Genomic DNA, 16,590 nt, shown 5'->3' on the forward strand with positions numbered 1-16,590 from the left:
TAAAATACAACGAAGATACAATGAAAACAAAGGTGATACGCGGCAAATAGAAAGAGTAAAATCAATGTCTTAACAATAAAAAGAAAAATAAGTACCTCTATTTATTTTTAATTAAATAGACTATGGATAAATTAATAAAGTATTAATTATCTTAGAGAGAAATGGCCGATTACAATGTATTGGTAGCGTGCACAGCTCTATCGTTGATATAAATTGTCTTTTGGTAATGAAAGTGATGGGCCTTTGGACTTTATGGGTTCATGCTTTTTCTATTGAGAACCACTGGAAAAATTTTTTTAAAACATAATGGACTGCCAATAATATAATTCCGTCTGAAAGAGCCGATCGCTATCGTTCGAAAGCAGTCGTGAGTATTTTTCCTATTTTCATCGATAACAATTACGGTGCTTTCAATTTATTCGGGGGGGGTGGGGGATATATATATATATATATATATATATATATATATATATATAACATACGCAATGCAGCTCCTCACCACCCCACTTCCGCCCAATCAATCCGTAACGAAGAGTACCGCAGCAATTTCTCCGAATTTGAATTCTATCGTCCAACTTTCTTTCGCGCTCCATACAATGGAAAAATAATGCCCCATGCGCGAGACTATAATTTTCCTGCCGAGAGCGTAGGGGAATCAGCCAACACTACTATCCTTTATCGCTTATTATTCATAAGGTATTTGATTTTAAAATATATTTCAATCAAATTCTATAAATGCACGTGTATTGGTCGAGGAGACGAAGCCCACCTTAAGCACGCGGACGCCGAAGGCTTTCTAATTATAGTTGTTTATTTAAATCAAGCACGTCAGTTCTCGTGAGCGGATTAAATATTTATCTGACTAGTGATGAATCGTCGTGTCACTGGACGCGCTGCGCACGTAAGCGCCTGCGTATAAAAACGAATGAAAACGAGAAGAAGAAAAAAAAACGCGTCCTCCGCGCATTTGTATGCGTGAGGTGATAAGGACAATAATAGTGCCTCGGTAACAATAATGGATATGGGAAAGGAGAGCCTTGCCTGCTTCAATGGGCTATTAATTAATTAATTACTTAATTAATTAATTAATGCGATTACTTACCTGGGTGTCGAAGCTCGTACTTATTTCGGTCCAGATTCTTCTCACGGCACACTTCGTCCAAGATCTCGCCCAGATTCGTCTTCGGGCTCACTCTCGAGACGTAAAGCTGATTTCGCGGCAGATGGACCTGCGGGGTGTTAAGCGCACGTTCCTCTCCTCAATCAAATGATGCGATTTAATTAAGCGATGGGAATAAGGAGCGCAATCGATAACAACTGATAACAAGTGTTTCGTGTCTTTCGCCACTCTCGAGCCTATCCTTTTCCTTTCATTATTTACTCATTCGTTCATTCAATTGCTTCTAAAACTTATTTCTCTTTATACATATTCGCTTCTTTAATTGCGTTCGTATTGTATTTGTCTTGCATGACTCTTATCTTTGCCGCGCGCGTGTGTGCACACGGCATGTCGAGCTACTCTCGAGGATATTTGCGTAAATTTGTTTAGAAAATATGACGAGCCTCTTATGACAGAAGTTTGACTGACCGATAGATGATACTTAACTCGTACGAATACTTGAATTAGCCGTTCAATTTCTAAATACCATACATAATGATTATACGTTCACTTGTGCATTAATCGAGCAGATATTGATTAAATAGTCGAGTGTTAGCAAATTTTGACGTCACAATGGGCAAGGGAAAGCGACCGCGATCATCTTATCAAAATCCATCCAACGAGTCAAGCATATAGTATAAATTAAGCTTTTGTTTTTTATTTTGTACTATTAAGCTCGAAATTACATACTATTTCACGCATATATTTTTTATTATTTTTTTTTTTTTTTTTGGTACTAAAGAATCTGAGGACAGGGCTACGCGTTTATAATAGTTATTATTTTAATATTAATATTAATTGATACAAGCGGTACGGCGTCATAATGTAATCTAGGCATTTATTACGAATAACGTGAATGATATTAATTATTACGTGATTATGGTAATCGAGTAAAGATATCAAGAACAGATGAGAAGGGAAACAAGGCAAACTGTGGCTCGCGGATCGAGTATAAACGGGAAAAAGCCGAGCAAATCGCCGCCTTATCTATTACAAAATTGCATGCAAAAGAGACGCGGCTAATCTTTACCTGTAATCTGAAAGTCGTTTCGAAGGGCTGATTAGTTTGTCGGTTCTTGCGCGGAAGGAAAGTCCCCTGCTTCGGCAGCAATTTCACCTACGACATAAGTAAAGAGAAAAAACATTAATTTATAGGAGTCTGTGACGGCAAGCGACAAAAGCCTAAACAAACGACTCCATCGCTCCTTCCTTTTGTCTCCCGTTTTCGGTACCATTAATCATACATCGCACGCACCCCCCCCCCCCCCCCCCCCCCCCCGCTCCACACACAGGCACACAACCCGATCCCCCTGAAAATTGATATCTTGGCATGAAGAATCCTATTGGCGAGTCAATTGCATAGGAATAATCGAATCTTCGACTTCGGTTATTTTGTGCAAAGGTAAATAATATGCGAATGGCGGGATTATTATGTCTTCGGAGCGAGCCTCGTAAATCTATTGGAATTGAAAAATCATTGGCACAACCGAACAACAATCCTTCACTATATGACTTAAAAAGTACTATTAATTTTAATCAATTGTCGAAGGTGTAGAGGTCTGCATCGTCTGCAAAAGTAATCAAATGTGCACTTGAGTTTGCGTGTTTCGCGATCGTCGCTTTTGCGGTAATTACATGCGCTCATTAACTGCAGCAACATTACTCAATCTTCGTCGGTGTAGTAATGAAAGTTTAAAAATTGCGATATTGGCTTATTCCATAAATATGCTATTTACCATGAATGAGAGATCCGATGATTATATTATATTTATATTATATACCTGAAATTTGACGATGAACGGTTGCCGATTGATTAATTAGGATCGCGCAAAACTGATTGCGCAATTGTCAACGCACTTAATTTCAAAAGTAAATTGTTGTTTGAAATTCTCCATTGACATTAATTTGATCGTAAATGCCGACAGAATAAACTCGAAAGTTGTCCAAAAAGTAAATTATATTGCAAAGAGATTATAATACAGCGAGTGTCGCAATACCTACATATATTTCATTTCCTTATTAATGCATAATTAGAGATTATAATTATGTAAGGCCAATATAAAGTTAATATTATTATTAAAAATTATTCTTACTAATAAGTTTACGGTTATGCACAGATTATAAAAGAAAGTTTTACAAAAGAATCGAGGTTAAATGTGTTATATTTCAGTTTACGCAGGAAACAGTTTTTGACGTACAATTCCTGCAAAATATTCTTTAATTTATGAATTTTAATGGCAGATAATAATTTTATTATAATTATTATTATTCTCGTATATTAATTTATATCATTAGTTATTTATTAATATTTACAATAATTACAAAACGATAACTGTACACAATAATTAATTTATAAAATTATTAATATTTCGATACTAACATAATAATAATAATAATAATAATAATAATAATAATCATAATAATAATAATAACAATAAAAATAATAACAGCAACAATAATAATCATAATAACAACAGTATAGAAATTACCTACCATAAATCTTAGTACATAAAAATTCGCATCGTAGATCTTACACACTTTCACATGTTACTTTAACATACTTTTATTCATTAATACCCTCAAATCAGTTATTTCAAGGACCATAAGCTTATCTTTAATATATAATTACCTTCACATAAGAATATTATTCCTGAAAAATATGACTCGTGTAAGTGTACGTTTTACGATTTAACAAACGTGTGACACGAAATCGCATGCACAAACCGATGTGTGTGTGCGCGCGTGCGCGTGCGCGTGTGCGCTTGTGTCTTGTAAGTATTTAGGTTTACTGTTTAGTGTGTCGTTACCCTTTCAACTTCATTTATGACATGAATCAACAACAGTGTAAGAGACAAAGTTAAAGACAATGATAAATGAAAGGGTAACGTACTTAGGTGTCGTTATTCATTATTTTAAAGGCTTTCAGCTTTAATATTGATCTCGGTTATTCTACTTAAAAATAATCGTATGAACTGATTGGCCGGACGACTGCGGCAAATCAATAATTAACAAACTGCATACTCCAATTGAAACAAAGTAAAAATAAATTATCGTCGCTTTAGAGAAAGTTAGCTAAATTTTTTTTATGTTCTTACAAGATAGTTAGTTAGTTTCTATTAGTGCTTGAACAACTATTCTTAAGTATCGGGGACAATTTTTAATTTTTTTTCCCTTTATTTTTTTTTTATTTCTTTAATAAATTCGTTAGATACAGTTAAGAACAGATTTTATTGCGAATTTTAAGAATTAATTGATAATTTATTAGAATAGTAATTAAATAAAATATAAACACTTTCTTATTGCAATTATATTAATCGACTTCATCCTTTTAGAAGAAACATTTTTATATATTATGATAGACCCGAAAGAAGTAATTGCATTAATAACGTTTCATTTGTACGATAATTTTTTTTTTTTTTTTTTTTTAACTAAATTATCCTACTAAAACCATTCCTAAGAATACAAAATTTCCATTATAAATTCCATATGAGCTCGACAGTTATCTTATAATATTTATGAACGTTTTGAGTTTTTTCAACTATTAAGTAAAAATGAACATTATGGTAAATCATTGAAATTGCAATTATAAATGAGTTTGTTGCTACGTAAATTGAAATCTGTCATCATTAATATTTACCAAAAAAAAAAAAAAAAAAAAAAAAAATTTTATAAATTAAACTATATTGTACTTTAATTTATTTATGCAGTTAATATTAATGGTCATTTCATTTTTTATTTAATTATTTTACTTGCACAAGCTACATTTATACCGGAAAATCTGACCATACGTACACAAAAAAAAAGAATATGTATATATCTATATGTTTAAATTTAATTACACTCTTCTTTAGTTTACGATACAGTAAAATAAGATAAATTATGATACTTTAAAGAGCTCGCTAACTTTTCCACAATCTTTGTCTAGAAATAAATTAATTTAAAGAAATTCATTGAAAAATGCGTGATTGACATTTTCGTGATTAAAAATGACGATACTTTTCTGAAAAATTACACAAAAGCCAAACTTTTCAATTTTAATACATATACCGGATTTTATACGGTTTTGGTCTTTTAGTAATGGCAAGGCCATTTGAATTATTATAATATGTTTACAACTTGTAATGATGGGTGAATTTTTTCTTTTTCCTTGATTTTTTTTTTTTGTCTATTTTTTCTTTCATCAAAAAATTACCTTAAAAATAGAAAGCATTCTCTATGAGAAAGCAAAGTAATATAATTTAATGATTCCTAATGTAGGTTATTAAAAATTTCACTTTCTTATGAATAAATCTAATATTATTCTGAAAAGTATGCTTACGCCATCTTGCAAAAAAAGATTTACTTTCAATGAATATTTGATACACTAGAGACAAGTTCAAACACTTAATTTGCTTATTAATGTCATGTAAGCAAACAAACAAAACAAAAACAAAAACAAAAAAAAACAAGAAGACAAAAATAAATAAATATAATAAATGTGAAGCGTAGTAAGTAGGCATCGCATGAAATGTAAAGATTTATTAGTTTTGTAAACCAATTTGATACAATGCATTTATACACTTTAAGTCCTTACCACTTTCTATAATCGGCTGTCCTACAAATCGAATGCGATGCCCATACTTTTTGCCTCATAAAATTTTTAATAATATAACCGCAACCTACATATTAATAATTTCAAGCGGCTCGAGTCGCGCCGTGGTAGCAAATATGTTGTATTTGCACTGTTTGCCGACCGACACTTGGAGAAAAAACGATTTTCTACTTTTCTGCTCGTATCGCTCATCAAATACAAATGCAATTCCTGTCACTCTCTTCCTTTCCCGTACTGCCCCCCCCCCAACCCCTCACTCTTTACTCGCTTGTTTGCACATTCGCTCGTTAACTTATAAGCGCGCCCACGGCCACACACACTGCTGCTGCTCGCCTTTTGTACTTTCATCGGCAATTATTGCAGGCATTAAGTAGCTTCCGTCAAACAATCTGCTGTACGAATAGACATTAAGGCTGCAAAAAATATTGTGATTTTAAATAACGGCATTTTTATATGACGCCACGGCTGATCTTCTTACGGTTAAAGCGAAAACCTTGAGGAATTCTCTACTATCGATCGGGGCTTTCTAAATCTTAATAAAAAGACGCGCCTCATATCTATCGAACCGGAATATTTTATCAAATCATCTCTCTACAACACAGAAATTCGCCAAGCCAATTAACTAGTAATCTCGGGATCGACTAAGCGTGTGCTAACTAACGCGCGCACACCAATACACGCTTACGTCTATAACTTAGGCATAAGAAAGACACCTAAAGTCTCATATCAAGACGATAATTTCGTGCTTATACATGGCTGTTACTGTGATAATTAAACGAGGCTCAGCTATCTAGATAATTACGTACAAATTTGTATTAGAAAAGTTTATTTTAAATTAACTTAATCAAATCTAGCCACATAATTAAATTGTTAGAAATTCAATTAACGTAAAATTAGATAAGAATAGCAGTAACAGTAATATCGTAATGCTTAACCATATATATAATTTTTATTTAATTGTCCGTAATGATTTTCACATATTATATTATTATTATTATTATTATTATTATTATTATTATTATATACATCTGCACGAATTGTAAGGACATAAAATTTCACTATACTAGCATATTTTGTTTAGATTTTACTCTTTTGTATTACTTGTGTGATTTGAGAATTTTTGTGTTTTTGTTAGATAAATTTCACTTACTTCAATCATAATGGGATAAAGAAATTTTCACTTTCTGAAAATAAATCTTTAATATAAGATGTAAATGAATACAGAACAAAATACAAATTCGTTTAAAGTGCTCTGAAAATCTGTAATTTAACCTAACAATATGCAAAGTCAGATTATTTTCAAAGTTTTATTGATAATAATAAATGAATGAATAGAAGTTTTCTAGCGAAACAAAATGTACAAGTGATTTAAAAGAAAAGAGAGAGAGAGAGAGAGAGAGAGAGAGAGAGAAAGAAATAAAATAGAAAAAACTAAAACAAAAAAGAATTATTATTTTAGATATCAATGAAAGTTGAAAAAAAGATTTTACAAACAATATATATATATATATATATATATATATATATTCAATTGAAGTTTGAATTTTAGATTTTCTTCTCTCTCTCTCTCTCTCTCTCTCTCTCTCTAGCTCATTACTTTATTACAATAATGCATTTCACTTGAACATTTAATATTTCAAATAAGCACAAAAGTACAAATCTACATTACAAGACTAAATAAACTGATAAGCTCGAGCATTATTTTGCATGTAAAATTTTGTTCGATAATAATAATAATAATAATAATAATAATAATAATAATAATTTATATACCGTTCATATAATGTGGTTTAAATAAGCATTTTGATATATCTCGAGAATCTAAAATATCGATTTTATTATATACTACTGAATACTATATTTTGAGTAGCAACAACATATTATCATAACTGTATATGCTATATTGGCTTGTGCGTCCGAGACATAATCTAATATTCCTTCCTTGGAGATGCTCGAGTAATATCTTCTTTTATAAAAGGAAATTACGGTATCGATGAATATATTCGTGATCATTTTATATAAATGTTTGCAATAATAATTTATAAAAATAAGGGGCAATAAAATATTTTGCTTCGTGAAGGGAAAAGCGGCTTTTTAATATTTATTTTAAATTCCGACATGAAACTAAATGATAATAATAATAATAATAATAACAGCAACAACAACAATTTGGCGTTATTAAATATTAAAAGATTTTAGTTTCGGATTAAAGTATGGAGAGAAGAGTTGAAACCTTAGGTCTGAGGTTTGTTAATCTTTGTCGAACCAATTTATGTGGATACTATGTCCGTAGATTGAATATACGACTATACGAGTGTCAAAGTTCTTACAGGACAAGTTCTTCCAATGTCTATGTACACGCTGAGAAAAGAAAAGGAAGATGGATAGAGCCGATGGGATACGGAAAATTGACTTTGACCTTAACATAATCGAAAGCTATGATTTATTCTTTCTCCGGTCTGCGGATTCACGCACAAATACTACATTTGTAACTGGAGATGCGTAAACGATCACTTAACAATCAAAGATCTCTTAATAAAGTTTATATCCAACGTTACGCTTAACCATATCGGCACTTCGGATATTGAAAGTATTTAATAATTGAAAAATCGTAACAGTATTTTTACCTTTTAATTTGATTTACCTTCGAGCGCTTCTCACTCACTGTATCTTCAAAATTCATGACTCCATGCACGTGACATTTGTCGTAAATACATTAAAAAGTCACTATCACAGCGGGACAAGTAATTAACAGTAGATTAAATCGTCTTTTCCACAAAGTTCTCCCTCGACATTGTTCCATCCACGGGCGTTTGAAGAAAAGTAAGAATTTCCGCGGATAAAGAAGCCTCGTCAACGGGCATACATACGTACATTAAATACGCACATCTCAACGTAATAAAAGTGCATTGCACCTCGAAACTGTGAAGTACCGGTTTTAAATTCAAATAAATATTCATTACCGGTCTCTGATTTGAAATCTAAATGCCCCCTCCCCTCCCCCGCCGTTCCCTCACCCATGGAGTAGCGAGTTTGGATTTTTTGTTTTTCTTATGTCTTGTTATAAGCCCGATCGATTGAAAATTTATGTGGCAAAGGATATGCGGTCGAGGCACCGCACCTTACTTCCACAATTGCACCAATGATATTCGGAACTTAGAAAAGCCACTTTGCTTGGAGATTATTATTATTATTATTATTGTTGTTGTCGTTATTGTTATTATTGTTATTATTATTGTTGTTGTTATTGTTATTATTGTTATTATTATTGTTGTCGTTATTGTTATTATTGTTGTTGTTATTATTGTTATTATTATTATTGTTGTTGTTGTTGTTGTTGTTGTTGAATGCTTGAAGCGTCCAAGGTCCAATGCCGGCTCGTCGTACCATCAATTCGCGATAAAGCATTTCGTGGCGTAGCGTGACACCGCCACAGTCACCGGTGTCCGACCATCGACGCCCATCGCGTGAATATACGTGTCTCCCGGGTCTGGCTAACGGTACGCTACGCTACGGTACGGTATGACCGGATAAAGTCCCGACAGCGTGTCGCGATGGTCAATCTCGATGGTAAAGAAGGGTGCCGGCCGGGACGGGCGTCGGACCACCCTGGAGGAGCGTCCTCGTTTACTCGCGGCGCTAAGAGTAACGTGCTGGCAACTCACCTGGAGAGCGTCGAGGGCGCCGATGGGCGTATTGGGCTGGTGGGCGAGGACGAGGCCCCGCTCGCCGATCGCCTGGAGTGTGTAGCTCGAGGCCGTCAGCTTGTGCGCGGTGGCGATTTGCACGAGGAGGTCCATCATCGGCGTGCTGGGGACAGCAAGAGACGGCGAGTAAGTGATGGGAATGGGGGACGAGGCCAGACTCCCGCCGTGCATCATCGTGGACCGCGGAATCCCGGGAGTGGAGGGCAGGATTTTGCGCGGGAAAGCTAACGTCAGGTGGTTAGGCGCGCGCTACCGACTCGGCTCTGTCGACTTTTCTCGACGAGCTTCTGTTTCTTCCTCTATTCTATGTTCTCTACGTGCCACATGTCCTCGTTTATTAAATTTATTGAATTATCAACGACATGGACGATTGTCATTGGGCTTGGGGGAGGAAATTTAAGCAGCGCTCCGACGCTATTCGCAGGTAGGAGAAGTTGGGGATCTAGATAAAGTTGCTAGGTATTTACAAGTGGGAAGCTGCGATAACGAAATGGCTTTGGTATTGACGTGGCCAGTTGGGCATTGTTATTTGTGCCAAAGCTACGCATTCCCCAATGAGAGTGATATCGACTCATCGATTAAGGATTTCGATATTTTACGTTTTTCCTAATATATATTAAAAAAAAAAAAAAAAAAAAAAAAAAAAAAAAAAAAAAAAAAAAAAAAAAAAAAAAAAAAAAAAAAAATCGAAAAAATACATTAAAAGAGCGCATGATTATTAGAATGAGAAACTGGCCATTTATGCCAGTTTTTAATATTTTTGTTTTATACGCACCGTAGATTATCAATTTGCGTAAGTTAAAGTTTCGGCCGTAAAATTACATAGCGCAAAAATAATATTTAAAAGATAGAATAACAAGTTGAGAAACTTGAGACGTCAGATTTTCGAATTTCGACATCCGTACTTCATCAAGACTCATGGTAAATGCGAGTGTCATGTTAGTGTTTGGTATCGATATTTAATTCCAAATTAATTTATCGAAATTTTCATACTCTTTTGGCATCGGCTTCTCTCAGCGTACACCTTACCTTCCACTCGACTTTTTTTTCCATACATTTTTTTTCTCTCTTGCCTCTTATGGCAAAATATACGTATAAGAAAATACACGTTCGCACACGTTATAATGCTACGGCTATCCTACTTACATCGACTTATCTTCCGCAACGGCAACGCTGCCGATAAAATTCTAACGCGCATAAAATAAATGTAAAGAATGTGCCGTAAATTCATGGGGGGGATTGGGGGGGGGATGGGAGGGTGATGGGGTGATGGGAGGGAGGGAAACCTCATTTCACCGTACCGATAGATGAGAAAAAGAAGCCGAGAGATTTTAAAAGAATACCTCGTAATACTCAATATACATAATTATTAAAGTGAGTTTGCTACGGCCAATTTCAACGATTGTTTACGTAGACACGATTATATCCGCAGTCTCGCGAGTACAAGAAGTTTGGACGATTATGCGCGGAATCTCAATCGTTATGATGGACCTAAAGGAAAAAAAAAAAATGCTGAAATACATAGGGAATTGTTATTAATAATGTCCGTGGCAATGCAATGAAAATAGAAAACAAGTGATAAAAGAAAGAAGGACGAGGAACGGTAAATCGGTAAAGTCATAAAAGCCCGCATGGGAGGCCCACTTCTACCTCGTTTCTTTAATTCGCAAAAACGAGAGAAAGCAATAATAATGAGCTATCAAAATTTGAATATTATCTACGCTCGTATTTGTGAGGAGTGTGACGAACGTCGGGCTTTCGGGGCACGCGCGCACCGCCCGTCGGCAAAATACGATAAATACCCAATCACTCGTATTAAGAAGTATGAATCGAATGTATGTTGAGTCGAGGTCGTCGTTATGAATAATAATCAAATTACTTATAATCGTATTGTGATTTTTCATACAAGTTTCATGTTTAATTGATGTGGATTTATTTGTTTGTTTTTGTATTTCTGTAGTTGTATTTGTTTTTTTTTTTTGTCTGTTTTAATAATATCTTTTCACTATGGCGTATTGCGTAAAATTTTGTTACATCTTTTTTTTTTTTTTTTTTGTACCAACGTGAAATGCAGATAAAGCATTCGGGCAAATCCATCGAAATCGTCAAAAGACGTAATTAAAATTACGTAATTTGTTTAACTTTATTACAGGCGCAACTTAATTATGAATTACGCAAGAGTTTATGTATGAAGAGGACTTTGTTATTTTTTTTTTTTTTTTCTTAATGTTAAGTGCAAGGGGAAGAACACGTACTGGATGTTTAACGGAATAATTATTTTAAGATGAGAATCTTGAATATAGTTTGGTGACTGTAGGAATAATAATATTTGGAAATAACTTTCGTGTATACTCGGGCGATAATATATTTAAAGTACGCTTAAAGTATTTAAACTTTAAGAATCGTAATCAAAAGTATCGGCAAATATCCCGAGAGCCTCCATGTCCATTCCTTAATAAAAATCTATTAATCTTATCGTATCGTGTAGAAGCAAATATGATAAACACGAATGACTCATGGATAAAAGATAAGATTTGCGGCTAGAAAATCTCTCCGACACGTTGAGCATTGGTTTATGAAGTATGGATTGATTTTCAGAATTTTCAGCAATCACCGGCTGGCACGAGCGAACCTTCTCGTCGGGAGTTTAAAGTAAGCGAAAATGCGGCTTAGAGAAAGTTGTAAGTGGAAAGTTAATTAAATTTTTGGGGACAAACGAAATAATTTTATGTAACGAGATTTAACGGATGATGGAATGGCCAATCGATACATACAATTACAAATTGTAGGCGAGCGGTGAATTTATTTTTCATTTTCGTGCAAATTTTTCACATAAATTCTCCACCTTCGATACCCAAACAGAAATACGTTATAATTTATTGCTTATCTAGCAGTTTAATCAAGTTCTATCAATGCCCATTACGTCTATGTTTTCATAATGAATTCTCGGGCATAATTTGATATCAGAGAATGGAAAAGTATGTGTGGTGTTGTGTATATAAGCGTAACAGAGTTCATACAATTTTACGTACCAGTGCGATATGTAATTTATTATATAAATAGATTTCATTGGTGAGAACTTGACAACATTGTATGATAATGCAAAGTCACGAGGTAAAATAGAAGTTACTTGTAAGTTAACAAATTAAGAATGCAAATTATATTACTTTATATGATAATTTAAAATTGACGAGGCTAATGTTTATGGTGCGAAGAAACCATATTATTACTCGATATTCTTAGATTATAAACAAATAGTTTACCGATAGTATACATTACGTCCGCATTTTCCCATAATAATCTAGCACACGTATTATCGTTATTATTATTATTATTATTTATTAATAATATTTATTATTATAATTTAATGGCCGTATAAGCGCGAACGCTTGGAACTCTTGAAATTCGGCCAATTATCTACGAAATATTGTCAAAAGTATTTCCTATTGAAATTGCAGCGAGAAAAATTGACGTCACTCTCACACGGCAATGTAATTGTAATTCTTTAATAGCCACGAGTATCCAACTCAATGATGAAAAAATCCCGTTCGTGTTTCATAAAGTAGTTTATAGTCATAATAAATGTCGGATGCTTCACTTGGGCAGGTCCAATCGAGATTACCTAAATTCGATATCCAAGTCGTTTAACGCTCCATTTCAGTAAGCAACGATTAATCAATTAAATATATTTTTGTTATTGTCGCTTGTTGTTGTTGTCGATTATTTTTCGAATATTAATTTATAATATTCCAAGCCAGTAGGGAAGAATAATAAATGCATGCCGACTCGCAAATGAAACGGAGAGCGAGTGCGTAAGACGGGAGACGTATGATTAATCACTGATTGGAGACGTTTGGAGGTTGTTTAGGAGTTATAGTATATAATGTAAAATGAGATGATCGACGTGAGTGATCATTCGATGTATAACTCGATTTCTCTATTATTATTTAATAGATCGATAGAGCGGCGAAGGAAGTCCTTCGTCAAACTATACTGCGTGCGTCCCACTTCGACAGCTTATAGTCTAATATTATTGTCAAGTTATCAAGCGTTATGGGGAGAGGTATTGCCTTGGTAATTAACCAGCATCTACCAAATTCACGTACAATCATAAACGTTAATATCGTTGCGTATCTCCTTGCATTCTTATCATTTGACCGATTAGCCAGCCGGAGCTCGTAAAGCCGCGTGGATTCCCATTCGAGGCGTAGGAAACGGAAAAACGAGGTACAATTAGGCTGCGGTAAAAACAAGACGAATATATCGCATGGTGGCCGCGGGGGTCGGTGGGAAGGGTGATTGCGGAAGGTGGTGAGGAGAGGAGGAGAGGGCAGAGAGCGGCGGTAGAATAACACCGGTGGAAAAAAAGAGAATTGGAAAAGCTTGTCGAGCGAGGGCTTATTAGCCGTCTTACTGACCAACGCAAAGGAGAAAGAAAATCCCGTAGGGAAAAACGTGACAGTGTCGAGGAAGACATAGAGAGAGAGAGAGAGAGAGAGAGAGAGAGAGAGAGAGAGAGAGAGAGAACAGAATACCTACGAATCTACTCGCTTTTTCTTTAGCCTCCGGGATGTCGGTACAGAGAGAGAGAGAGAGAGAGAGAGAGAGAGAGAGATGAGTCCGCTCACGGATGATCGCAGATAGGGCGTTACAAGCTCTGGTCGAATTTCAGGAATGAAATGGCCTAAGGATGAGGGGGGAGGGGCATGTGGGCGGGAGGAGCCAGTCCTTGAGCGAATTTACTGGGTTGTGGAGAGTCGTCGGGGCAAGGGGTGCGGGTGTATTTATCGTTTTCGTATTGTTGAAATTATTCGCACCGATCTGATAAAGACGCAATGTAGCGCGCGGTATACGAGCTATGATAAAAAAAAAAAAAAAAGAAAGAAAGAAAAAAAAATACGTAGAAGATGGAGGAAAAAGGAAGGGGGATTCCTTCACTCTTCTGAAAAAAGCTTTTACTATTTCAAAGGCGATTAAAATGCCGGCGCGTGGATTCGCAAATTTTAATAATGCTGGAATGAGGAATAGGCGACAAGAGACCTTATCTCGCGATTTCCTTCGAGCGTTAAAAAAAAAATATTCTTTGAGGTATGTTGGCATTTTATCATTATCTTCGGTATTTGTTGATAGTCTGGCAGAATAATCGCCGTTGATAGGTGCGCGCCAAGATAATTGTGTAAGAAACGGCTTGGGCCGATGGAGACTCGGTAACGATCGCATATAAATGTTAAGTTGTTGTGGAAAAAAAACTTTTGCAAATGAAGGTGAACATTCTTAGTTGTGAGTTTCGTGTCGCGAGTAATTTTTTCTAAAAGGTTCGTAAGGTCTCGTTACGATTATACAGAGGATGCTCGTTTGATTTGCAAGTAGCTTTTGGAAAATACGAGAAGCCGAGCCATCGCGTTTATACCGTAGCATAATTATAAAATATCGATTAATCGATTCATCGTTGTTTTCTAGTTGACGGCGATGTGGACGAAAATTAGCCGAGTTGACTTAATCGATATATCGCCTTAAAATTAAGAATCTCGAATTTCCATATTTCAAAATATCCGACTTTTAGCCCGACATTTAGTATCGCTAAACGTTTTATATCCTTCGACGTTCGCGTGCCCCGGCGCGAGAATTATTTGTGCAATTTTCTTTTTTTTGCATTTGGCGAAATTGTAAAAGACGTTATCGATAACGAGTGCGCGTGCTGCGCATGCACTTTTACCTACGAGTGCACGAATCGAATTCACTATATAATAATCTTGTGAATTACGCGCAAGAAAAATGAGGAAGTTATGCTAAGACGAAGTCTGAAATCATAGAGCGAATTTTAACGGAGGCACATATAAAGTCGAATTGTATTTAGTTATAATTGTGCATTAAAATGTAAAATATTATCTTGCAATTTTGCAATTTTCATTCCAAGCAACAAAGCAACGCAACAACTCGCAAAATATTATAAAGGCCGAGGCAATTACATCGATCGCTCATTCACTTAGTCTAGCAATTCTTTTCCAGCGTTTCTCGTGAATGCGATATATATATATATATATATATATATATAGTAAGAGACAGAGAGAGAGAGAGAGAGAGATAGAGATAGAGATAGATATATATATATATATATATAGAGAGAGAGAGAGAGAGACAACGAAGATAATCATTTGGAAGGGAAGAAAATCAGTTGTAGAAGCTCGTATAAGAAAAGCGGATTCCTTTTCAATGAGCACAGCTCCGGTTCGTCCAAGCGATGCCTACGACTTTTTATCATCTGGCATACCAACTAATTTGAGGTACGACTTACCAAGTCGGCGCATGCGCCCGCAAAATATCCTTTCCAATGGATTAGACTATGGTCGGCCATTAGCTAAGCGACCCTCTTTAGGCGCTCCACACCGCTCCAAAAAGTTCTCGTTTAATTCGACGTTAGGCCACGGCCGGGTAAAAACAATATTTACCTGTTGATGGGCGATGTGGAGTGGATGAGTGGGTGGGTGGGGGGGGCGATATATATATATATATATATATATAGAAAGAGACAGAGAGAGAGAGAGAGAGAGATAGAGATAGAGATAGATATATATATATATATATATAGAGAGAGAGAGAGAGAGACAACGAAGATAATCATTTGGAAGGGAAGAAAATCAGTTGTAGAAGCTCGTATAAGAAAAGCGGATTCCTTTTCAATGAGCACAGCTCCGGTTCGTCCAAGCGATGCCTACGACTTTTTATCATCTGGCATACCAACTAATTTGAGGTACGACTTACCAAGTCGGCGCATGCGCCCGCAAAATATCCTTTCCAATGGATTAGACTATGGTCGGCCATTAGCTAAGCGACCCTCTTTAGGCGCTCCACACCGCTCCAAAAAGTTCTCGTTTAATTCGACGTTAGGCCACGGCCGGGTAAAAACAATATTTACCTGTTGATGGGCGATGTGGAGTGGATGAGTGGGTGGGGGGCGGGGGCGGGGGGGGGGTCTACCAACATTGATTGCCGACCACGGATAATGAATTGTTGCGCCAGTGGTCTAAGTGATTCGCGGCCAGGTCAGCGTCTCATTCAGCGGAGGAGAAAATTTGACGGGCGACTTCGTGTCGTCGTGGCTGAAAAACGCGGGGAAAATGTAAAAGGTGCGT

The 16,590-nt window shown here is 35.6% G+C and overlaps 1 protein-coding gene across 1 annotated transcript in view; it reads right to left on the reverse strand.

Annotated features, from left to right (window-relative positions):
• The window catches only part of LOC105363690 (uncharacterized), a 176,336-nt gene that overhangs the window by 20,786 nt on the left and 138,960 nt on the right, over nucleotides 1-16,590 (reverse strand). The window contains 3 exon segments of the mRNA XM_011501441.1: nucleotides 1,103-1,229; nucleotides 2,190-2,276; nucleotides 9,416-9,560. Coding sequence (XP_011499743.1) covers nucleotides 1,103-1,229; nucleotides 2,190-2,276; nucleotides 9,416-9,560 — 359 coding nt within the window.

This window comes from Ceratosolen solmsi, unplaced genomic scaffold (genome assembly GCF_000503995.2).
Source record: "Ceratosolen solmsi marchali unplaced genomic scaffold, CerSol_1.0 scaffold3, whole genome shotgun sequence".
In the NCBI taxonomy this organism is placed as follows: domain Eukaryota; kingdom Metazoa; phylum Arthropoda; class Insecta; order Hymenoptera; family Agaonidae; genus Ceratosolen; species Ceratosolen solmsi.